At 36.2% G+C, this 27190-nt stretch overlaps 1 protein-coding gene across 1 annotated transcript in view; it reads right to left on the reverse strand.

Annotated features, from left to right (window-relative positions):
• Positions 1 to 5537: 5537 nt before the first annotated feature.
• The window catches only part of fat1b (FAT atypical cadherin 1b), a 40662-nt gene continuing 19009 nt past the window's right edge, over positions 5538 to 27190 (reverse strand). Inside the window, 17 exon segments of the mRNA XM_058798779.1 lie at positions 5538 to 7272; positions 8948 to 9067; positions 9926 to 10527; positions 10607 to 10717; positions 10800 to 10953; positions 11687 to 12149; positions 12461 to 12612; positions 14044 to 14175; positions 15223 to 16024; positions 17378 to 17566; positions 17667 to 17810; positions 17941 to 18078; positions 19803 to 20017; positions 20108 to 20497; positions 24852 to 25085; positions 25483 to 25636; positions 25788 to 25984. Of these exon segments, the coding sequence (XP_058654762.1) occupies positions 6881 to 7272; positions 8948 to 9067; positions 9926 to 10527; positions 10607 to 10717; positions 10800 to 10953; positions 11687 to 12149; positions 12461 to 12612; positions 14044 to 14175; positions 15223 to 16024; positions 17378 to 17566; positions 17667 to 17810; positions 17941 to 18078; positions 19803 to 20017; positions 20108 to 20497; positions 24852 to 25085; positions 25483 to 25636; positions 25788 to 25984 (4589 nt within the window). The 3' untranslated portion in view covers positions 5538 to 6880.

Genomic DNA, 27190 nt, shown 5'->3' on the forward strand with positions numbered 1-27190 from the left:
TGAACATTTGACAGCATAACTTGCACAATGCACAGACAGCTTTGGGTTTTGTTTTTGATCCAGGCCTTGAAAAGCAGTTTAGTGCACTTGAACTAGTCACCGAAAAAAATCATCTTATCTGAAATGGAACAGATTAATGAGTTGGAGTCTGGGAGACAATTTAATGAAGAAGAATCCAATACAACTTTGCATTAGCTCATTCATCAAGAATGCAGATCTTAACATTTATTGACATGCACCCTCACCCTCCTATCAGAACACATTAACACTGGATCTCATTACACTTTACCCATATTATTGGTTGCTCCAGAGGACACATTACAGAGGAGAATATACTTCTTTTTTTTTTTTTTTCATTACATTGACATTCATTTTTACAGTAAACACTAGTGGAGGGAGAGACTATTATATTTTGTTTCCAGATTTCCCTGGGCTTGGTTATATAAATCTGAAACAAGGCAGCATTTGATCTCTGCAACGTGACACATAAATATGAGCAAATAGGTTGTGCAATGGTGTGAAACTGCCAGCGTTAGCTTTCGAACTCAAGTTACATATATGACACGATTGCATACAAACAAACTTGGGCTCCCGTTTTAGTTTACACTTGTAATATAAAAAATAAAAAAATAAAAAAATCCTCAACCATCAAATCATGTCATGCTATTTACTGCACCTTGTTGTGAAGCAGATGGGAGCAGATAGATAAGAACAGACAGCCCGGCTTACTGTCAAATTTACAAAGCTATGATGATCTGACGACTGTCAAATTAATCAAATCCTTCTGTTTTGGTTTTACCAGCTCCGACCAAACAAAGGAAGGACAAAGCTATGTCCTAAGTAATTAACTCAAAGTGCATTGTTCGTCTCACTGGCATTTCATTGATAAAGGTTGACGTGTGGTGGATGTACGACCTCTCTTGAGTTACTGTTGGATTTTCTTAAAGTTAAGGTTTTCATTTGGATGGAGTTTAATTACTTTCTGAACTCTGTCAGTCCTCAGATACGAGGAATCCTCGCTCATATTACACAGAGTGTGAGAAAGGGGATACAGGACCATAGTCATCAATAAATCATTAAAGTGTACTGCAAGTTAATTCTGTGAGCCTTTGTTGTTTAGAAGTAAGAAGAGACTGGAGTTTTGGTTTTATCGTTCACTGTGTATCCAAGTAATATTAGGTTTCAGTTAAAGACACTTTCTGACTCCGTTTCAGCTTTTCTGTTTGGTAACTTTAGTGTGGTTGACAAGATACAAGATATGCATGTCTGCCCTTGGCTTTCAGAGAAGATTGATTTATGACCAAACAGTGGTTGTGGTCAACTCTACATCATATGATCATGTTGACAAACTTTCAGGGCATTTTAAGTTTGCAAATTGCATAGACATTTTATATCTGCTAGTGAAATCCACTAGAAGAGGTAGCCATGTGAGTGTATATAAATAGAAAATGCCCTTATCGAGTTGTGAATGTAAGATAATGTTGACGTTTGTGTACATAAATGATCTACCTCAGGCATTAAAGCAATTTTGGAGAGCAACAGCAAATCTGTAAAGGAACAGACAGCATATTCAGCTTAATTATGTTTCTGATTCGTTATGACACAGCCATGAGTGAGTCTGAGTGAGTCTCGTTGTGTTTGCGGCACACTGCTTTGGGTCTTCATGCGAGTCCACAGTCTTTCGCTGAGAATTTAAAGAAGTGAATATAAAACAAGAAATGCCATGTTCTGTGCTGAGCAATGAACACATGAGCTGCCAAAAGGGTGTTTTGAGTTTATAGGAATTAAAAAGAGGCCTGTAATGAAGCCTGAGACATTGCCAAGATAAATGGAGGATGGAAAAGACAAAGGGAGTGTGACGGGCATATCGGTTATCCAACAGGCGACTGAAGGAGGAAAGAGAGGAGGTCATAGAGGAAACAAAGAAGAGATAATGAGAGTCACCTAGAAAGATGGATGGGGTTGGTTTTGAGTGAGAAAGAGAGAAAGGTAGGAGAAACATCAAGCAAAGTAGATTGTGAAAAAGTTAACAAATATTGAGCACAGTTTACTTTTTTAACTGGAAAAGACATATGAATGAAAAAAAAGTTAAACAAAACATTATTAGAGTACGTTTTACAAAAACATACAGTTTCAGTCAATCACATTTAACTCCTAAATTGAACTTAAAAATGGTTTGTACCAAGTGACTGATGAATTTGTCACAAAATAAGTTGATCATATTAATAAAAATGATGTTAAAACTATTATTTATTATTAAAATTTTTATCTGTATGTTATCTTAAAACACATATTATATAAAGGCCCATTACAATCTAGAAAACTGTCCTCCGAGGTCATTTTCACTGTAATTGCTCATTAATATGCAAGATGCCGCCAGATGTTTATGAAACGGTATGATATGAGAAATGCCCTGGCCAAACAGAATCGAGTATCCAGTAGGGTCGTCTAATAAAATGCAACCTATAACTCTTTCAGCAAGACATCATAAAGAGTTAGACATATAAGGTTGGAAAGTTATATGAGAACAGACTATTTGTGAAATGCACAAACTTTTCAGAGTCAGAGTTTCCCACAGCAAAATTGAAGTGCACTGTTGAAAAAATGCCATTGTGTTATCTGAAATTTTGGCATTGAAGGGAAAATTGATAAGGAGTGATCATTTCAATTGACATTTAGAAGGTTGTGTGTGTTGTTGGGCTATTTTGTCTTTCATTTTGTGGACAATTGCTATATTGCAGCAACAGGACATGTCTTTCTGTATTTTCCTCTGGATGGTAAATAACATGGAGCATGACTGAATAGAAAGAGCACAATAGGTATTCAAGGCTGGAATGCAGCTTGTTGTTTATTTGTCCATTTTTTATTTATTTATTTTATTTTTTGGTTTTCCTGGAAATAGCCGTGAGCAACAATGGCTACCACGAAGAGATTATTCTTTGTAGATTTTTTTTTTCCTCCCAAAAAAATGCTTTGAAAGCACTTAGAGCTCTGGCTGCTGTAAGTGCCCATACAGAGTTGAAACGGGGACATCCAACATTTCGTAGCTTTCTCACCTTCTGTAGAGGCCAGGTGTGAGGAGACTGCACACGACAATTAGTCCCACTAAAAAGGCTATTACCACCTGGCCTGCTCATTAACATGTTTAATTGAACTTGGTACATGTGTGTGTGCTTGTGTTCCTGAGAGTTATAATGAGTGTAATACTCAATGAAATCTTAAGGTGATATAGCACTCAAAGGTCAGGTTTAAATACTGGATGTTGAAGACAATGTGTGAAATGGCTTTTCTTGACACATGGGTGGTTCTGTCCACTTAAGGGAGTTTTTTTTTTTTTTTTTAGATTGTAAGATGGATATAACTTTTTGCTGTTCCTAATTATTTCCTCTTTTTTTCTGAAGTTTTGGGCTTGTCCTTGTATAATTTCTACTGTCTACTTACCCAAAAAAGTGTTCATTTGGTATTTATGGTATTTTTTTTGGTAAAGAATTATGCTTTTTTTTTTTTTTTTTTTTTATGCAGAATGCTGACACAACACAAAGTTGTTGTGTTAGTAAATGTGCTTTTTTCATTCCTCAAGTCATTCCTATCATACAAAGTCCACACAATTACATATTATGCTAAAAAAATACTAAATTCATGATGTGACATTTATTCCAGCATATAGGATGAATGAATGTTAACAGATGAAATGTAGTTTAAGTAACTTTTCCACACTGAAGAATAACTCATATATATAAAAGCAGTGTTAAAGATCTGTAACACCTGCTCTTAAAAATGTTTGACAAATATTTTTGGAAGACATTGATTGTATGTAAGTGCTCCTCAGGCTATAGATATATTTAGAAAGCCTGAACTCAATTTGAAAATCCCTTTCATGCACCTCTTGTTTAGGTAAGCATTTCCATCCATCATTGACATTTGAAATTCAATCATCTATTATAAGCATGCAAGTCTCTTCTTCTATGTGCAGTGGGTTATACGAGTGCACTGGTGCAAAATGATTTAGATACTTGAAATTGGCTACATTTATTTTGTGATTATTTTTTAATAAATTAGATTCAAAATCTTGAAAACAAAATAGTTAATTTGCAATTGTAATTCAATTTGTGTAAGTCTTATTTGGCAGTTTACATTAATTTATTTATTTTTTAAATCCAGAATTACATGAACTTTCAATTTATTTGTTGGATAGAGTATTGCATGTGGTGTGAATTTTGGCACACGTCATCTACGAGTTCCATCAATATATTTAATAGAAAACGATTTACTAAAATTAGCACGGTAATATGTTATTTTGAACATATTTGAACATATTCATGGAGACCCTTAGAACATTTGTGGTTCACTGTGGAACTGGGTGGGCCACATGAGTCACATGACTGCATCAGGCAAGGTCAACCTGTCACACCGTGTTACACACACACATCTTGTTCCTCGCCTCAGGCCTCTGTCACTACTTGTCAAAGCATTTAAGTGCTGTCGCTCTCATACAGTGATTTGTAAGACATGCACTAGTGTAGACCTGTCTTCCCTTCTCTGAGCACTGCTGTGGGCATTAGCTTATATTATGTCGTATACAATTAAGAGTCATTTGACTATCAGCAATATTCTAAAATGAAAATATATTTTCACTGAATCTCAAAATGAAGTCTTCATATGTGTTACCATTATCAAAAGGAACTGTATCAAGCTCTAAAACTCTTGTAATGAAACTGCCTCCACACAGTTAGCTTTCATTAGCAGTTGGCAATCAGTCATGCAGGCAAGCTGCTTGTTTGTCTTTATTTGTGTGTGCTGCCCTCTAGTGTTTAATTGTGTGTATAACATCGAAAGAGTGGTCTCCCTCGCAACCCCGAATTTCAGTGCAAAGACTTCATGTAATATTATATTAAAGACTTAAATATTACATAATTGACACACATTTTGCTGAGAAAAAAAAAAACAATGCTGATATGATTTGATGTACTCATCAAATATACAATATAAATCACAGAGTTTGATTTAGTGGGTACTGTAGTAAACCATTGTAGATTATTTGATTAGTTAGCCATTTAAAAATTCTAATATTTTACGTGTAAATTTTGAATACAGTTAGACCCATAAAAATTTTAACGTTTTCATGCCATCAGTTCTAAATGAGTAAAACGCTCTTAATTTGTCCATGAAGTAAAAGGGTGACCCTAACAGCTGATGACCTTCTAGTCATTTCCATAACAACCCCATTGAGAACATCTGCTATTAGCTCCGGATCATCAACCTTTGCAAATGCAAAATTTCACAGCTTCAGAAAAGTTTCAACTCCCCTAATGAGACTGTTAGATTGCATTTGAGGAGCTAAAGCAGCAGGAAACCTGTAGTCTTCAGGTGTTTTTTTTTTTTTTTTACTCACCATATGGATATAGAGATTCTCTCTGCTCCTCAACCTGATGCCTCATTTATTAGCAAAGACCTTCAGGTCCTTTATAATCTTGAAACAACCAACCAAACACTATAAATGCATAAATAAGACAGAACATAATGTATTATGTCTTAAAAAATATTTTCATTTTTGTACATACGGAACATTAACATTTCAAAGGAGAGAATAATATACATTAGCATTTAACAGACAATACATAACTGTTTACTGTTAAAAAAAAGAGAAAGCATTGTGTATTCTCAGGTATCTAAGAACACATAAAGGAAACATTCTTTTTTTTTTTTTACTTTAGAATGACACTTAATAATGCCCATTTCTGGACACTGGTCATTTACAAACGAATTAAATCTTAAAATTGAATTTTCTTTTCATATTTGTTTCTGATTACCCAAAACTAATTCATAGTGAACTTCACAACTGTACAATTCCCACACTGACCATAACATTTTAATGACAACATTTCATGTCCGCATGGAAAAAGTTAAATACTTCAATGTACTGTAAACAGCGAACAATGACATGGGTTTGGTGTTGAAATATATGTCGTTTCGACCAATGTATATAAAAATATACAAAAAATGCATAAGACTATTTAAAATGTGTAAAGATAAATCATATCAGAGACCTAAAAGGAGTTAATTTGTACTAACTGGCATTCAACAAACTCTAAGTAACTTTGCAACTCAATGTCAACTAGCAGTCATTAGAGTTTTAGTAGACTGTGTGCTTAATATCTACTAACACTTTATTTCAGTGTCCCCCAACACATTCATCTGACTACAAGGACATTTTTGCAAGTACTTCAGCTTACTCTACTAACCCTAACCTAACAGTTTACTAATACTCTAATGTTAGTTGTCATGTAATTGAAGATTACTGAGAGTTATATGAAGTGTAGTTGCAAAGCTATTTATAGTTAGTAGCATGTTTAAAGTTGACTATTTAAATAAAGCACTACTACAGTTTTATTCTACATGGAGCCACCATGTTGAGATCACATGACTTGAGCCAAACTACTTGTTTGTCATTAACTGGGGGTCAGTATAACCCCCAAGTCCACTTTCATGTCAGGCAGAGCTGATTTTTTTCCAACAAATAGATTCCACCTAGATTGCAAATCTAGGAGTGGCATATCCTAACATTCAAAGACAGATGATTCTGCATTAGTGACTAATGGTGATCTCAAATGACAGCCTGTAAACCCACCTCAGTCTCTGGTAGTGTGCACAGCTTTATGAAGTTCTTTCACGAGTTCGCCTGCCCATTCAGCCCTGCCAGATAATGGTAAAACGAACTTGGCTTGCTGTCCATGAAAGAGGCTCGAAACCCGAGGCTCGGCTTGAGCTCCGAATAAGAACCCCCTATGATGATATGGTGTGGATGAAAGAGAAGGGATTTAAAGGAGTGGTGGAGGGATGCCTGGAAGAATAGTCACTTGAACGGAACAATGACTGTTGCTTATATACAGTCGTAACGATGATTCATGGAATCAGGAACCTCAGCAGGTTCTATATGTTGGCCCTGAGGCACCCCGAAGGTTGTTTGAATGGGCTGTGGGTAGTCATGGATGTGATGTTGACTTGCTGCTGCTGTTGAGTGGATGACGTGGTGGACCTCTGACCTGGTATGCTGGTTGTACTGTGGAACTGCAGACATGTCAGTATTAAGAGGAAGAACTGGAACTGACAGGAAGTTCTCAATGTCATTGCCACCAGTGAGGTAGTCCATGTTGAGAATTTCTGGTGCAGTGTGCATGGAGGGGGGCATCTGCACAAATTCATACTGGAGAAAACCTTGGATCCCAGGAGAGTAGATATTCTGAAGCCAATCTGAGGTATCCCAGTAATAGCCTGTTTTGAGTTAGAAAATCAGACAATTTGGCACATTTATCATATATCTTAAAGAACTCAGTATACTGTAGGTAAACAGATAGTTTGCATTAAAAAAAGCATTATTAAAACATTAGGGTCATCAAAAATGTTTATACACTACTGTTGAAAATTTTGGTGTCAGATTTTTCAGTTGTTTTTGAAAATAATTATCTCGTTCTCTTTTGCTCACCAAAGCTGCATGTTTTTTATTTTTAAATAATTTGAAATGTAATTTTTTTTTTTTTTTTTTGCAGCCATTACTCCAGTTTTAAGTGTCACGTGATTCTTCAGAAATCATGCTCAAGAAACATTTCTGATTATTATCAATGTTGTTATTACCATTGTGATGCTTCATATTTTTATGGAAACTTCATACATTTTTTTTCAGTATTCTAAAAAATACTGACTCCAAACTTTTGAATGGTAGTGTATATTGTCACATCATCCACATTCTCACAGCCACAAGCAGATTGAACAAAGCAGCTCCACAACACACACATTTCAGTAAAGCTCACATGTATCTTCAGACTATGGCATGCTTTGATAGTTCTGAGGCTCATTAATCTTAGACGTGTGAAAGATCTGAGCACGCTGGTTTGAAAGAGCTTGTTATAACTCCTCAGAGTTAAAGAAGATTAAACATCAAAGTGCCCCTGAGATCGATACCAGTGCATCTTGTTATAGCCGATTCACAAGAACCTATCCAATTCACACAGTTGTTCAGTGTAACCCAGCTTGCTAAAGCAATGGAGCATGCAAGAAGGGTCTAACAAATAACAACAAAACAGAAAAAAACAAAAACATAGTGATTCTCAAGGTAACAAAGTTCACGAGAATCATCTATTGACAAGTCAAGGGGAAAAAAAAAAAGGGCATTTTTTCAAAATATGCATTTAAAATAGCAAATTGAATCTCTTAATTTCCATGCAATTAGTTTGGTCAGTGCTGAACGTTGAGTATATAAACAATCAGCTGCATGCTGCCATGCAGGAAATGAGTAACAGACTGATGAGAAAAGTTTAACACCTAACATGACATAAGATGTATCTTTGTATACCTGTTTCTCACCATGTCAATCTATGTTTTGACAGGGTGTTTCACTTTGGAGGCTTGTAAAAGTAAAATACAAAGAAATCAGTCATTAAATCAGATCTGACACTTTTTAAACATGAAACAATATAAAAAGACCATATGTATTAAACATAGAGATATAGCCTAATATATAACAGATACAACATAGAAATGTTAATATGTTGATATAGCCTAATTGTGATGCTAACTAGATGTTCTGTAAAGCCACTATGAAATGATGTAAACATGATTAAGATCTACCAAGACCTATGCATTATGAAAAATACTAAAGAAAGAGTTCTAAAAGGGTTCTAAAAGCAGAAATCTCAAGCCTTTCTTGCTCTTCTTTTAAAAATCCAGTCATTCAGCATAACACTTACACTGTAGCCCATTGGATCTGTTCAGAATCTGTGCTCAGATTTAATCCATATGGGGGCTGAATTTGTTACAGAAATAGCAAAGATGCATATGTTGCAAATGAATACACCAGTGCACAAAATAACAAAGCACATTTTTGTCCGATTTATGCATTTTTAAAAATGTTAACTAAATGATACAGTTTAAAATTTTTAGTGCAACTTACTGTTGTCATCCGTGACGTCTGATTGGACAGAGCACATGGACTCCAGACCTCTATTATCATGAGAAAAAGAAATACTGTCGTCCTCAATTGCTAAACAGGAAGTCAAGTCTAGGACTTTTTCTGGAAGAAAGGAGGAACAGTAAATGGCAATGCGTCATGGCATTTTTTGAAAAGTTTCACAGATGACAACATTATCAAAATGATCCCTGTTAACAAGAATAGGCGAAAACGACCAAAAACGTTGTATTATTCATGCTAGGCCAGTAGTTGGCGATGTTTGCACTATTTATCTCCAGAAGTTATGACCCATTAAAATGGCTTTGTACTCTTTTAAACTAAAGTTGTGGCTCTCTCATAACCTTCTCACACAAGTGCTATCCTGTTATTGTCGCAGTCTGCGTTATTTTGTTGTTGTTCCAGCTCTCTAGTTTCGTTTTCCACTGTGAAACAACAGCCCAGGCCAGTGTTGCCACCTTGTGGAACAACTGATTATTGCACAACCAAGCCAATGCGCATGTGCGAACTGCATGTACAAAGTATGTGTCCTTACAAAATCGGATGGTGCGCATACAGTACGCGCGAACTATTCTGGTTAAGAAATTTGTGCCACGCGCACTGTACGTGGACCTTCACATTCGTGTAAAAACTGAAGTACACTTTGGCCTTCATTTGTGTTTTTGTAGTTTACACATAGATGATAATGGCATTGTTTTAAAAAACTTGCACTTTGAAACCCATTTTCAAAAGTTTACATTTTTATGACCCAAAGTGCTGAACGGCTTAGACCAACCACTGAACAACTGACTATTTATTAATTAATTTAAAGAAAAATAGAACTCTATTGTTGTTTAAAAATGCATTTAGTAACTAGTTTTACAATCAAAAAAATAAACAATACTCTTAATAAATAATAAATAAAAAAGCAGATACTGAGGGCACCTTTAAAGGCCCCCATCTGAGGGTTCAGATTGCACTAACCATCATACTCCTCATCCCAGTCCATTTGCTGTATGGAATCATTTTCCGAGTGTGAATGGGACGCCTTGTGATCTGGTAGGTTAGGGGCTACACTGCACACAGCCACAGTCTTCCTAAAACCAAAGAGTGGATCTGGCGTGAAGCTGCTGAACTCAGGCACTGAGCCTCGGTTATTTCGACATTCTCCAGGAATGCTGGGCGTGTAGGAGATGGGTCGCACTGGGACCTGCGGCGGGGTGTCTGTGTGTGATTCTTTTCGGGCTTGGTTGTATACGCTGGACCTCTGAATGTAAGAGTCAACATCTTTGTACTTATCAAGCACTTTATCGCTCTTGTCAGGTTTGCAGGTTCCTTTCCACACTATTAAGAAAAACAATGTCAAAACAAAGATGGCCGTCAGGAAGGCCAGCATTGCGACCAGTTCTCCAATCCAAGAGTTCCAGGACGAAGATACAAGTTGGTTCCTCACTTCTGTGTCCATTTCACACAGTCTTCCGCTGAATCCCACCAAACAGGAACAGTTAAAGGATCCGTATGTGTTGACACAACGGCCGTCATTGAAGCAAGGCCTGTCCACACACTCGTCGACATCGATCATGCACCTGAAAAACAAAAATGTTCTGTCAGACATACTTGGACAAGTACTATGATATGTTCATAAGGATGATAAAAACAAAAGACCTTTCTCCTTTGAATCCTGGCTCACACTCACAGATGGGTCCATCAAGACCGTCTATACACTGTCCACCATTCTGGCATGGATTCTCCTTGCAGTATGGACCTATCTGGCACCTGCAATCACAGAGTTTTGGGCATACATTAATTCTGTCAAATGTTATAATCAAAAATTCACTCTACACTGAAAGTGCAGTACCTTTGACCTGAGTACCGGCCCCTGCATTTACAGTAGTACTCCAGGTTATTCTGGATGCAGGTTCCTCCATACAGGCAGGGGTTAGAGTCACAAGGACCAATCTTGACCTCACAGTGAGTTCCAGAGAATAAAGTGCTGCATTTACAGACATAACCTGTGGGAATATCAGTGACTCAGCAATATACTGTAATAAACCAGTAAATATAAGGGTTAGATAAAGATATATCTAGTACAATGGAGTCTAATATTATATCTCTAATAGGCAATTTAAAAAAGAATGGTGTAAAATTATATCTCTCTAAAGTTTTATGGAAGCCCATTTCCTCCTTAGATAAATAATATGCAACTTTGAGATAAAGTTAAAAATATTTTAAATATTTTAAGTCACAATTGTGACTTAATTTCTCAAAATGACGACTATACTACACATTATGTTTGGGGTTGGTTAGATTTTTAAGAGACTTTTAAAAAATATTTAAAATATATAAAACATAAGATTTTATGAGACTTTTACAAAAAAAGAAAAAAAAGAATCACGTAAAAATTGAATATAAAATTGGATACATAAATTTCTACATGAAATAAAGTCACAATTCTGATATATAAAATTGCAATTACCTTTTTTGTACCCTAAGACAGAAATGGGCTCCCACGGTTTCTTTTTTTTTCCCAAAAAAGTTTTTTTTTTTTTTTTCAAAAAAATTCACAGACAGAAAAATCAACAGAAAGAGATTAAAAGAAATAAAATCATAGACTTTTGCAGTCTAGCAGTAATAATAACATTTATATGAATAATAGATCTGAAAAATATCATCTTAATTGATATTAATACATATGCTGTTAGTATGATATTGTCATGAATCTACAGTATGCAGGGTTCAGTCTACCTTCACTCTGCCTCATTAAGCAGCTCCCTCCGTTGAGGCAGGGATTACTTGAGCAGTCTGGAGATGGGAAGAAGACACAGCCAGGAGACACTCCCACCATGTCCTCAATGGCAACCCCTAATGGACCATTTGAGTCCAAGGACAGTCTCTGTCCATTAAACAGCACAGAGTCCATGCAGCCCTGTAGGCTGTCTGATACAGGCAGACTGCGCCTGTGTCTGGAGCCGAAGCGTTGAGTGCGTCCACCCAGGACCACCTGGTCATCCAGGTTGAGGCAGTGGAGGGGACCGGGCGCGATGCCTGATGCAGAATGGAGCTGATCCAGAACCAGCCTGGCATAGTTACCCTTCACCTCAAGTTCTGCCATGTGCCATTGTCCATCATTCACCAAGACACTATGCACAGAAACTGTAGCGAGACCCCAGCCGCAGTCAAACTGGAACTGCAGTCGGCCTCCCACGATCTGAGGAATACAATGCAGTCAATATTAAGAAATATAATGGTAAAATTCAGATGAAATGGAAAAATAATTTTGTTATCACTTAAAATATGCTGCAGAAAAATCAGCTTAAACCAGCTTTTGGTTTAGTTAGTCTCCTAGCCTGCCACAAAACCACTCTAAATCCAACATTAAACACCACCTTTGACTGGTTTAAGCAGTTTTCAGACATATCTAGTGACATCTGGTTTTATTAGGGTTCATGCACACTTTCTTATACATTTTTTAAAATCAAACACTATGAAAATAAGATATGATTTAATATTATTTTATACCTCTAAAATGCTGTGGCCTCTTCCTCTGGCAAGCATTACTGTTCCTTCTCTTGAGAGAGTTTTTAACTTGAGCTTGAACTTCAATTCACTCATGCTTTCTCTCAGGCGATATTTAATGTAGCTGTTCTCACTAAATGTCACTGAAGATCCTCCTTAGAACAGAAAAAACAGACAAAATACAATTAGTAGCAAATTAATTAAAACATACAGATGACATTTAAGTTGGGATCCTGGTTGCTTATTACTGTTTTGCATACCTTCAAAACTGGCTGTAATAATAAATGTCTTACTAAATCATTTTAAGCCATGGAAAATTTTAGAAAATGTCATGCACAGAATTCCCATACTAAAATTACTGACTATATTTCCACCACAATATCATACTGCCTACACAAGCAAAACAGTAACTACAGCAACACTGGAACTGGAAAATGGGTTTTGAAATGTTTCATTGATTGATTGATTGATTGATTGATTGATTGATTGATTGATTGAGCTAATTGGTAACTTAACGAACAGATTATAGCAGACCTGATTCCAGTCACAATTCAGTTTAGTGTAGATTATGACAAAAATCATAATTGTCGATTATTTGCTTGAAATTGTAATTGCGATTATTACGATTAACACAATTTACATTGAGTGATGTTTATACCATTGTTTGAAGCAACTGCATGTAATTTTTATATGAAAATAAACAAGATGAAAACATTTAAACAGAAAAACTTGTATTGCTTTTCTATAGTATTAAGCCTCAAATGTCAACTATTCATTGGATTGGTTTCTTCTTTAAATTCTAAAAAATATGCATGGTATTATAATGTTAAACTAAAACTATAATTAAAACAATGGAAGAACCCTTAAAATAACCTGTAGAAAGAAATAAAACACATCTTAAGCACTAAGTGGACTTTGAACGATTATTGCCTTTTTGAACGATTACGTAATTGTGGCATCCATAATTGTAATTGCGATTAGAAATTTGATTAATTGTGCAGCCCTAGTGTAGAGTTACTGTATTTTGCCTTTAGCTGCATAATAACTACAGTAATCGTATCTACAATAAAACTGTTAGCAGTTGGTAAGGGTTTTAAAAGATGAATGGTATTTTGGCAGAAATGAATGTTACCATTATAATGTCTTTGTAATAGTAAAATACATGTGTTAAACCCAATAGTATCAATTACTCTGGCAAAGAAGTATAACACATGTGGTTGTGGAAGATAATTATAACTGTTAAGACATTCTCCTTAAGAATATAATGGAGGATACCCATTTCTCAGTTGAAGAAACTCACGTCTTTTATCTTGTAGTTGATTTACTGTTAAACACCTCATAGATCCCGCTCTCTGCATTAATTATAATAACACTCTTTTGTTAAATTACACGTGTAAACACTGCTCCACCTAATGATTAAATCTGCAAATAGCTGAAAGTGAAGCCTAAGTGTTTACAATACACTAAACACTAAATGCTTGCAAATTATGTTTAATTAAGTGAACAGAGAACAATTTAATCTGCACCTGCGATGTGTCTTTTAGATGACACTGTCTTCTCTGATAAGGAAATTAATTCACTGTTACCTGAGCATTTGACTTTGGCAGCACCTGTGCATACGCAGCTGTGTTTGTCTCCCTCAAAGCCTAACACACACTCATAGCCCTCAGGACATGGGCTGTTTTCACAGGTGGTTTCATGCTTCAGGCACTTTCCGTCTGAAAATTGCAGGAGATTGCGGGGTGGGGGTGGGGAGTAAGTTCACATTCTGCAAATTTTGTACACTTAAATTTTTTACAAAGCATCAATACACAATAATAATTTTGATAATGTTTTTTACTAATAATTTTAGTTTTGTGATCATTACAACTATTATTAATGATAATAGTACAAATAATATTTATGTATAAATTTGTTTTTGATTTTTTAAACCAAACGCTATGAAAACAAGCCATAATTTAATATTCTTTTATACCTCTATAACTATAGACTTATTATTATTATTAAGAAATATTTGTATGAATGATAATACTACACATAATTGTAATACTAATAATACTAATAGTACAATAAAATTAGGAAAAATAATTATTATTATTGGGTTACACTTTATTTTAAGCTATTTAAGTATTGAGTAATTGTAATTAACTACATGTACTTACTATATGGTTAGGTTTAGGATTAGGGTTACTTGTATGTAATTATGCATAATTCATTGTTATTATAACAGTAAGTACATGTAACGTGTAACAAGGGCACCTTAAAATAAAGTGTTACCAATTATTATTATTATTATTATTAATGATAATAGTAGTACAATTAATACTATTATTAATTCCCAAATAATCACATCAAAATAAAATTTTGTGTTTACATAATACACTGTATGTGTGTGCATTGTGTATTATTATACTTTTATTATACTTATTATTATTTTTATTATTATACTTGAATATATTTATATGTATATATAAATACACACATGCATGTATATATTTAAGAAATATTAACATGTATGTGTGTGTATTCTTAAATATATACATGCATGTGTGTGTACACACATACATGTTAATATTTCTTAAATATTTCTTAAATATACACAGTACACACACATATATTAAGTAAATACATACGCATTTTGATGCAGTTAATTTGTCAGCCCTACTAAAAATATAATAAAACTGTGGGGAAAAAACACTTTTGTTTTTTAAAATAACAACAACTTTTCAGATTGTTAACCAGTTTATGACCGTAACATTGCATACCTGTGCACAGGCATTTGGCTGTCATGTGGTGTCTTGGTGTGACATAGCTCACTCGGGCAGTGCTGTACGTAGTCATACTGGTCTGGTTAAGCAGGACCACTCGTCTGCACATGCTGCCAGGACACTCAGAGCTTGAGCACTGACTATTCAGAACCCGCACTACATGTAGACCTGTCATCTCTTTGATGGCTGCTCTGGAAGAGCTGAGCTTCTGAGAGAAGGCTTCCAGTGAGCTGCCTCCTCGTCCTGGTTTCTCAAAGCACAGAAGAACATCCAGGCTGTCGCCAGTTTCTGCAGACTGTAGACTGATCAGCTGCAGGGCACCCCTGCGGACTCCGGCGACACTGCGCACTGCTTTTTGGAAGTTTTTCCAGTGGTCCTGGATAAAATCTTCTGCAGCAATGCCAGCAAAGCGCACAGAAACAGAACTGTCCAGCATCTGCTCTGTGACCCGCAGCACGTTCACTGTGACACTGGCTAAGGCTGAGAAACGGCTGTCACTGACTGAGACATTAAGCTGGTAATGACCCACGTCCAAGCCTCCGCGGGCCAACAATCTGCCATCCGTGCCAACGACGGAGAACAAGCTGTGTGACTGTGGCTCCAGACTGAATGTAAGCGTGTCATATTCATCTTGATCTGTGGCAAGGACTTTGCCCAGCTTGCCTCCTAAATACTCATCTTCCAAGATCATGATGAAAACATCCAGAGAAAGCACAGACGGAGGATACACACTCGTCTGTACTACAAGCACATTGACAGATGTGACTGATTTCAGTGGGGGCCTTCCATTGTCAGACACCTGAAATTATATACAGAAGATTTTCTTTTTTAATTTTAAACTATGGTAAACTAAGGCTCACAATCATTTTCATAAATAACCCTAACAAACATATATAATATGTGACAGAATATTTGTTAAAGTACATACAATGAATTCATATTTAAACATTAAACAATTAAAATTTTAAGCAATTAATATTTTAAAATGAAAATGTAAAAATATAATACAGTATAATATAATATAATAATATATCAGTGTCACATGATTCTTCAGAAATCATTCTAATATGCTGATTTGGTGCTCAAAAAGCATTTCTTTATTATAGTTTTAAAATGGTAGGTAGGTAGGTTTGCACATTAGTGCAAATTAAAATGTGAAATCATAATATTATATATGAAATATAAAATTGGTCTATAAGTTATTAAAAATGATGTGTCTAACCAAATTTTGCCTGTATTACAAGACTAATTTGGTGCTCAAAAGGCATTTCTTAATTATAGTTTAAAAAGGTGGGCTGCTTAATATTTTTGTGGAAATTGTGATATATTTCTTCAGGATTTGTTTTTTTTTTTTTTAACGAATAAAAAAAACAGCATTTTTTTAAAATAGAAATAATTTATAAAATTACTTATATGTCTTTACTTCCATGTTTGTTGTTAATGCATGCATCCTTACTGAGTTACAAATATTATTATTACTTTATTTATTTTTTAATTGGGTCTTACTGATCCCAAATTTTTGAACAATGGTGTAAAACATTTAAAAATTGACATCATAATATTATATATGAAATATGAAATTGGTTATTAAAAAGTTATTAAAAAATTGTGTCTAACCAAAATTCTGCCAGTATTACAGGCCGAACATTGTGGATAGGAAGGCAGTAAAACTCTTTTTACCTGCCTGCTATGACACTTGTTCAACACAAGAGGGAACTTTCAACACATGACTCTTTACAAATGTCTGCATCACATAACAATGAAATCTTCCACTAATGGTGGAATCAAAGACTTATGCATGTTATTATTTTTATTTATTTTTTTAGATTTAGATAAATTAGTGCTGTTTTTGCCAACAAATCAGGCCATCATCCTCTAATCATGCATAGTTTGTCCAACATGTCTAAGCCATGGAACCTTGTAATGAGCCCAAAGTGTCTGCAGACCCTGATGAACTACCTTGTATTTTTTGTATATTTCAGACACAGTCACAGACACAGTTCAGAAGTCACTGTTCCACTCTATCAGTGAGGGTCCCCTGGCTATTTATTCGGGACCCACCACGGCCCATAATGTCCAGTTTGAGAAACACTGCTGTAAGACTCCCCTGAAGGCCTCCTACACAAACAAATGAAAAAAGTTCACTTCTCACCTGCACTTGGAGTATATGCTGACCCTTTCTCAGTGGTCCAGCTGTCTTTACCACACCCTGCTGGTCTATGCTGAAGGGGCTTGTCTCTTCACCCTTCAAAATACTAAAGGAGAAAGGAGGCCCATTTCGGGGGGAGTCGTTGTCTGTCACATTGAGCTGTAACACAGTGGCCCCTGAAGGCAGATTCTCCTACAGAACAGAGAAAGATATCCAGAATCACTCCAAAAGAACTGAGAGATTACAACATCACCTCTCACTTGCTCTACTCTATGGGAGAGTGTGGTCTTGCCTGGATGTTGAGACTGTAGTTAGCCTGAGAGAAGACAGGGGGATTATCATTCACATCAGACACGGTCATGTTGATTGCAGCGCTGTCGGATTTGGGGGGATTTCCGCTGTCGGAAGCCACAACGGTCAGCATGTAACTCGCTACCTAATTTAACCAAAATCAAAAAGGCAGGAAAGATGGAGTCATCCTTGGCTTTTCTGAGGAATTAGGATCACTGTTGTCAAGGCCTGTGAAGCTGTAATGAAGGAGGAAGATGTTATTCAAAAAGCATTACCTTTTCCCTGTCCAACTGATGGGCCAGCCGCAGTTCACCACTGACTGCATCCATGATGAATGGACACGTTTGGTTGTTGTTCTCGATGGAATAGCGGATTCGGTTGTTTAAAGGCCCATCAAAATCATTCGCAAGTACCTAAGGACAGGGATCATTACACTTGATGAAAATCTGTTTATATCACATAAACCATATGCCACACATTTATATATTGGTGTAGCAACACAATCAAAACACAATTTCATCATTTGAACTAGATTAATGTGGTGCCTGCTCACCCAAAACTCTCTGGCATAATGCCAGGGTGTTGTTCTGTGTGTTTTTTGGCATGTTACTATTGAGGTCCCAAGTACGGGACTCCTTATTTTTTCCAAGGTATGTATAATTAATAAATAAATAAATATAAACTCTAATTTGGTGTTTCAAGGATATCGCACAGTGGTCTAATAGCGCTCTTCAATGCCAAGATGTTTAAGATGACCAATCAAGTCAAAGTAGGCGGGTTTTACTGTTCGCAAAGGCTGCAGAGCCAAATTCTAGTGCGACTCTTCAGTTGATGGCCATAAAGTGCGAAATAAGAAGCTAATATTTGATAGCTGTTTCACGATAGAAATATTAAACAACTCACAGATACTGTATAATCAGGGATGCAAACTAACTTTTGTCTCATTTCTCCTTTTGAATTAAATATAGGCTAGGATTTACATTTACATATGATTTACATTCATTTAATTCGTAGTTGTTAATGTGATGAGACAAGAAACATTAACAGAGCCATTTTCAGCATATTGTGCATAAGATTAGTAGCCTAATGAATGTAATTTGAATTCATTTTAAAAAACTATATACCCGGTAGCCATCAGTAAATTCATGTCAAAGAAAATGTTTCATAAAACATGCATAAAATATCAGTTGACCCTATGTGAAACATTTATTAATTCAGAAAAGAAACATGTTGCTGAAGCATGAATTAATAATATAAAACACATTTCGCTTATGTTTATGTACTGTTGGAGACATATTTCTATCATTTAAATCCAAAATGATTAAATAAAGGAAGTATAATTTCACTCAATTATTTTTGATATACAACCCTTTTGTATTTCCAGTTTGTAGTGTGAATCATTTATTCAAATATTGAACCTGATTCTCATGTTTAAGAATTTGTTTTCTGAATGACAAACTATTTATGTTACTACCCACTGACATAGTTTTAATGCTTGCTATATACATATATATAAAACCTCAATTTTTGGACCTCAGTATTTATAAAAACCTGTGTAGGGCCCTGGATGTCATTAGTGGTTTTTTGGCATTTTACGTGGTTGTTGGGGTGTTCTGGGTTCTTAAGTAAGTTGTTATGTGGTTGCTAGGTTGTTTGAGAATTGGTTGCTAGGTTGTTCAGGGTCATTTGCCATGATTTTTTTATATGGTTAAAAAGGTGTTCTGAATGTTCAAGCATGTCGCTATAGGGTTGCTAGGGTCTCTGCTGAGACTGAAACTGGAAAAAAACAGCTTAAGCTGGTTGGTTGGTTATAGCTGTTCATTGCTGGATTAGAGGCTAATTTTAGACGGGTTCTGACCACTTCTCTAGATAGTCAAGCTGTGAGACCAGCTAAAAACAGCTGCTTCCAGCTTAGGGGTGTTTTGTTTGTTTGGGGTTTTATCTGTGAAAATACTACGCTGTGACAAATAAATGGTTGTAAAATTGTTGAATATAAAAACAGAGCATATTGTGAAGTGTAAGTGTAGAGAGAACCTGAAACATAACTGCCATACATACTGCAAAACATAACTGCCTACACTATAGACCACTTCAAAGATATGCTGTAATTTAATGCAAACACATGCAAAACACTTACCGTCAGCACTGAGCTCTCGAGTTTGGTGTCCTCACTCACTACAGCCGAGTAGATCTTCTGGCTGAACACAGGGCTGTTGTCATTGATGTCAAGGAGGTGAATAGTAAGAGCAGCTTTGTCACTGAGCGACTCTTTCCCTATGGCGGTGGCCTTCACTGTCAGGTAGTGCTGAGGAGAAGCCTCATAGTCCAGCGGCTCCATCACAAAGACGTCACCTGCAAACACAAACATTCGCTAAATCCCCAAAGCCACAGTAGAGTCCTCTTTGAGTCACATTGTCAGAGGGGAAACTGTGTGTGTGTCACCTGTCTGTGAATCAATTCGGAAAGCTCCTTGCTCATTGCCGCTGGTGATAGAGTATGTTGTCTGGGAAGTCATTTCCCGGTCCCTGCTTGCAGCAAAGACATTCAGAAGCTTTGTCCCTATCGTAACATCCTCAGGAACTGTGGAAACGTATTCCCTGTGCTCAAACGCCAGTGGATGGTCATTAGCGTCCAGCACTGTCACCACCACAGAGCTGAGAGAGGACAGTCTATGAGGAGAGCCATGGTCTGTCGCTCGTACCCTCAGCACATATGTGGCCTTCATCTGTCTGTCCAGGGACCTTTCTAAACTGATAATTCCTGAGCTCTCCTCGATTGAAAACAGACCTCCGGCAGAGTCCTCAAACGAGTAACGTATTTTACCGTTCATCCCTGGAGATAAAGAAACAAGAAAGAGTATTAGGAAAGGTCAGTTCTGGAGGTCTGCATTAGATTTCTGACGGCCCGTATTAGATTTGTGGCAGCGTGGGACTCGGTCTCTGATGTGTAGGATGGGAACAGGTGGTTGTTGGTGGAAGCGTTTTTAGTTCCCTATAGTGTTTTCTAGTGTTCATATTTCTGTGAATCATTGAAAAAGTAAATTTAGTAGGGGTGTCCTACTAAAGGATTAGTCGAATCGGAATTTTCGAATCTTGCTGACAGTCGACTGATAGTCGAATCATATATTTGGGGGCGGGGCAAAATACATTACCAAGAGTCAAGTCAGACATTAGACAGTCATAAATACTGACATTAACACACAGGGAAAATGTGTAAAGGACGCCTCGCAGATACAAACGGAGTGAATAATGTTTTATGTTTTGATTAAAAGATAGTTAACATTAAACCTCAGCGAAACCCTAAGAATTCACAACATTTTTTACAATAGTTCTCTCATTATAACGTTATGTAGGCTATACGACAGTTATTAATGTTCTGCATTTCTGCTTTGAGCTGCGCGCGCTGAATGACCAGTAGAATTAATCATTTAGAAGGTTTTTAATCAATGGGATTTAACTCATTTATCTCATATAAAATACGCTTCATTATTTATACTTGTGGACGCGTTCTTGACGCAACAACGTGCAAAAACACGGGAAATAAACTCTAAAAAATCACAGCGTTTTATTATAATAGTGTTCTCATTATAATGTTATGTATAGGCCTATGTGACAGTCCCAGTCATAGTTATTACTATTCTGCATAGTTGTTTGTCCTGCTCGCGCTGCGCACTAGGGGTGGGCGGATCGATCTTAATATCGATAGTATCGATTCCAACGTTGGTATTGGTATCGGATCGATACTAGCCTGATTAGATCGATACTTTAGGTTAATTTCCTCTCCTCTACACTTAACATATTGCTTAATACATTCAACAAAGAATAGACATATCTGTGTGTTTATATACCGCTCTTTTCACGTCTCGTATGCAAACCTTACTGCTCCTCCCCTGCGTTAGTGTTTTGTTATGCCATTACGTGACTCAGGGGCTCCATGCGCAAGCGGATATTATGCTACAGCGAGAAATGGAACGGTAGAAATTCGCTACTGTGGCAACAGCACCAAATTTATTCACCTTTTTCAACGTGAAAGTAAGCTTTTTTCATAGACTGTATGTACAAGACTTCCACTTCCTTAGGCACGGTAGGGAAATCGTGAGAAAAATAAACCAAAAATAGTTTGCAATACCAAGCTTTTGTACAGTTAAAAATCGCTGGAAGCGGATGAGACTGGAAGCCAGACCCATTAAATTTACCGAATTTGGCCTTTTATACAGTCTTCAACCATTAAGCCACGTTGTTGTTTTTTTCTTTATAAAAGTTTTCTATCAGAGGAAAACACTTAACATGCATGCACTTTGCGTTCATATGCTGGGCTGCTTGCCTGCATATAGTTTGCATCATCAGTATACTGAGTTGGCCTTTCAATATTACTTTCTTAATGCATTAGTCCATGTTAAGTTTTTTTTCTTTATAACTCTTTTTATGGGAGGAAAATGCTTAACAGGAAACTTTACGCATTGCTTTCATATTCTGGGCTCCTCTGCTTGCAAACTCCTTTCAGAAAGGCAAATATCCACATAGCTTTAAGGTGAATATAATATTTTAGTCATATCAACATAAGTTATTGTTAATTTTCAAAGTGTAATTGGTCATTTAAATGCATGTTATTAAAAAGGAAAAAGTATCGGTATCGGTATCAGTATCGGCGATACTTGCCCTGTATTTACTTGGTATCAGATCGATACCAAAATTTGCAGTATCGCACACCCCTACTGCGCACTGAAGAGATAATCACTGTTCAATAAAGCGCTTTACTGCAGCGACTCAACCAAATGCGTCATATACTAGATACATAATATATACACGATATATATAAACCGGCTGAAATGTTTTGAAATCACTTGTATCCTGCCTGATCGAAAAAAATCCAGTCTTTCACTCTTAGTCAGTTTGAGTCAGTTTGAGTCTTGTTAAAGTTTTAAATCCTTGCCGCCAAGATGCTCCTCTGTCGGTCACGAAAGTTAAATTTAAATCTATAGGGGTGGTTGTATTTATTCACGCACCTTAAAATATTTATTTAAAGCTTTTTTTTTCTTTTCAGATTCTTATTTACAGCATTATCATAATAGGCTGTATATTAACTTATTGGGAGAAAACTGGTAGTTCTATGTGAAATCAGACATTGAGCACCCCCATATAGCCAAAATGGTATGATCATAACACCCCGCGAATATTCGACTGTGAGATTGGGAGTCGGATCAGGCTCCTCGAATCGAAGCATCGAATCGTCGACTATTCGGGGTCACCCCTAAAATTTAGTCTATTGAGTGTTCACATAAGCCCTCTTTCCATTCTTTCATTGAAAGCCCTTTTTTATAGCAAAAATGGAGTTACACTTGCTGAAAAGTGCTGAAAATGGCATGATGAATCAGGGTTCACTGTAAGTGGCCTGTCCATAAAACAAAATATGTTAGATGGTGCACTTGATCATAAACACAAAAACAAATCACTATCAGGGTATCAAAATATTAAAATAAACATTAACTAAATAAAGGAGAGTGTAACACGAAACATCCTAATGTACATTACTGATGACAAAAGCAAGAAATAAAACTATTTAAATAAAGAAATTATGATGTCTGACACAAAGACTTCTGAGAATGTCCTTTCAGTTTTTCACAGTAAATTATATGTTAATTCACATATTTTACTTCAGTTTTACTGTTAAATTACATGTGATGTTAAACTATTAACAGTTTTTCACTGTATATGGTAAGGTAGCCTACAGTTAACCAGTTAACATGTTTTTCTCTGAAAATTTTGAAAACATTTTGTTTTCATTTTACAGTGCTACTTTCCTGAAGGCAAAAAATCATTAGCAAATCGTTTAACTAGTTGATAGGCTGACGTGTTATTAAAATGGAAGTTGTAAATGTTTTACAGTATATATCTTCTCAAAGGACCCATGAAGTATGTGTACCTTCAGTGACCCCTTTATAAACCGTCAGCTTTTGGCAACAAAAATAAATTTTGCACTTATTGTAAACAAGAGAAATAGTGATTTGTGCTGTAATTTATGCACTTTGTAATTCAATTCATAAAACAAAACGCAGCCTCAAATAAAGACAGAATAAACAAGTTCAAAAATGGGACTTAAATTGAGTAGAAGTGGGCAGAGGAATATCATTAAGTCATGAGTGGGTTGAAATGATAACATTCTGAGAGCGTCCGGACTTGCAACAAAACCCAAGGGATACAAAAACGAGCATGTTCCTCTAGTCTGTTTCATGTCATAGTGGGGCAGGATTGTATAAATATGATCTGATTGCTTCTTGTTAGGTTAATTTGGAGTTTATATACAAATACATACTTGTTCATATGCTCATTAGTGCAATGAGAGCAGACCTTGTTGTTGGTGTCGCCTGGTCGTCCAGCCTAATTGCCTCTGACTAATTAACGCCTATGAAAATCTATGATGACAGCTGAGTGAATTGGAATTAATCACTTCACAATCTCCCCTCCAATCAGCAAATACTCACTAACACATCTTGTTGATGGTAATTTCTGAAAGAACCACTAATTACAAGACATCCATCCGGGTAGTTGTTTACTTTAGTCATTAGTGCCTACAATAGTGTTTGCATGACAGACAGGCCTTCAAGTGACAAAGCTTTAAAGAGTAATGATGCAGAAGAGAATGGAAAGCGTGCACGTAACTTCATCTGAACAAAGAAGCCGGGCATCTCGCCATCTTCGAGTGTTGAGACTGAAGCCCAGATGGACAAAAATAATTGAAATGTTACAAACCTGAAGATCAAACAAGCAACTGGCACTTGAGATGTTATAAAAGAGAAAGTGATCTGAACTTTAATTCCAAGGCAGAAAGTTCAAATTATCTGCAGAAAATTAAAGTGCAGACCACTGCAAGAAAGTAATTGTTAGCTTCGCAGGGAGCAAAGACAATTGTGCACAAGGAGCAAAGATTATATTCATTTGTTCCATTGTCAGAGAATGCTACACGCTGAGTGAAGATGAGAGTGATGAAATGCCACACAGAGCAAAAGATGGCACTGACTAATAACTACTGATGCAACAACTGCTTTAATCAAGATACACACTGCTGGAAACAACTACTGTATATCTAACTACAATCTAACAAATTGTTCTTCATGCCTGTATGAGGGAATTTGCACAAACAAGGTCACCAAACAACAGAAATGGTAATGTTGAAAAGTTGCTCATACCAATATCTGCATCGAAGGCTTCTAGTCGTGCTATGTATGTCCCAGGTTGTGTATTATGAAAAATACTAAAGTGATGTTGGTCAGATGTGAATTTGGGGGCGTTGTCATTAACGTCATCGACTGTGATGAACACAGAAGCTTGGCAAAAACGATTGCCTCCGTCCACTGCACGCACAGTTAAGTTGTACACATCTGTCATCTCTCTGTCCAGGGTTACCAGTGTTCTCACTGCCCCTAGAAGAAAAATACAAACATGTACACTACCCTTGAAAGGTTTAGGGGTTAGTATGTTTTAAAGAAATGAATACCTTTATTCAGCAAGGATTCATTAAACAGATCAAAAGAGGGCGTAAAGACATTTATAATGTTTCAAATGAAGGTTGTTCTCTTGAAGGGACTGTTCTATATAAAGCGGCTTTGGAACAATAGGTATTAGGAAAATTGCTTTTCACACTGAACGCATTAAAGTTGATACCGATCAGGACCGATAAACACAAGGTTGTGGGCTTGAACCAGGCAAGGAGTGATCAATGAGCTACTGCCATAATGTCCTTGAATCAGACACTTAACCTCTTGCTTTAGATAAAAATGCAAGCTAAATGGCTATATATTTCCCATTTGTTCATTTTACCTGTTTTGGCATCAATTGTGAATGATTCAGCTCCACTGCCACTCAGCTGGTACGTGATTTCTGCATTTGACTGGATATCTGCATCAGTGGCTGAGACTTGAAGAATTTGTCTTCCAACAAGAGCATCTTCAGAAACAGTTTGAGTATACACATCCTGAGAACAAAAGTGGATTTCAGTTTAAACTGACACTGCAGAGGTCCCTTTGTGAAAAAATAAATTATATGTGTCTAAAATGTATTAATTAAAAGTTCTCTGCACAGTTCAGAATAAAGAGCTCAGGGGCTAATGAATTTACACATCATGCCTTCTCAAAAACAGGACTGTTGTCATTTGCATCAAGGACAGTGATCTCTATGGTAGCCTTTGTCTCAAAGGTTCCATCGGTGGCTGTGATGTTTAAAATATAGAAATCTCTCTCCTCCCTGTCCAGGGTTTTGCTGACAGCGACCACCCAAACACCATCTGTGTGCTTCACATCAAACAGGCCCTGTGGGTCTCCACCTGAATACATTAAACAAGGAAAAATTAACTTTGGTCTAATCAGAAATATTTAATAAGGAGATTAGCAGTCAAATCATCATGCGTTTAGCATCATTTTAAACAGCTTGGGGATTCATTGTATTTCTAGCTGCATACAAGATACTAATCAGGCGATGTAATGAAACTGAGGACAATAACAAGATGCTCTGAATATCTCTAATCAGTGTCGGTATAATACAGAACACTCATATACATATCATACTTTATTCATAACATCCAGGATTTGAGTTTCTGGCGTCAGCTCTGTAATTTCTTTGCTAACTATCCAAAGGTTAATAAATACCTCACAAAAGTACCATGTTGAAATGGCAATACTGCTTTCTTAAAGGGGTAGTTCACTTAAAAATAAAAATTTGGTGTGTTTCTCACACAAAGTTATCATATGGCTTTAGACAAAGTGTTTTCAAACTGGTTCCAGGGGCCGCAGTGTGATTTTAAGCAGTCAAGAAGGAAAAAAAGGGATTTTTTTTTTTTTTTTACACCATGTATTTTTAGGGTTGTCAAAGATAAAGGGATAGTTCACCTAAAACTGAAAATGCTGTTCATGATGCATAATATTTAACTCACACAATATAAACATCTTAAATGAAACTGTCTTTACATTTAGGCAAGCGTTGCTTTAGATGAATGATTTAATGAACACTGTATGGTTTGATTTCTGGGCAGTCTGAACAGTCTGGACATTCTTCTTTTTATGTTACAGGAACAAACATGTCATTATGGAAGCCCGTTTCCGCTACTGAATAAAAAATAAAAAAGGTAATTGTGACTTTTTATCTCTCAATTCTGACTTTTCTTTTTGCACTGCGAGTTTACATTTCAACTTTTTTCTCAGAATTGCGAGATTATAAACTTGCAATTGCGTTTATAAGTCATAATTGCGAGATGTAAACTCTCAATTATGGGAAAAAATCTGAATTGTGAGTTTATATCTTGCAATTCTGACTTTATTTCCCAGAATTGCGACTTTATTTCTTAGAATTGCAAGTTTATATCTCGCCATTCTGAGAAAAAAAACATCGGAGTTGCAAGATGAAAACTCGCAATTGTGAGAAAAAAGTTAGAATTGTGAAATAAACGTCGCAATTTCCTTTTTTTTTTTTTTTATATCAGTGGCAGAAACAGGCTTCCATATATCACAGAGCATGAGGGAGAGCAAATGATGAC

The sequence above is a fragment of the Onychostoma macrolepis genome, chromosome 14 (assembly GCF_012432095.1).
Source record: "Onychostoma macrolepis isolate SWU-2019 chromosome 14, ASM1243209v1, whole genome shotgun sequence".
Lineage (NCBI taxonomy): Eukaryota > Metazoa > Chordata > Actinopteri > Cypriniformes > Cyprinidae > Onychostoma > Onychostoma macrolepis.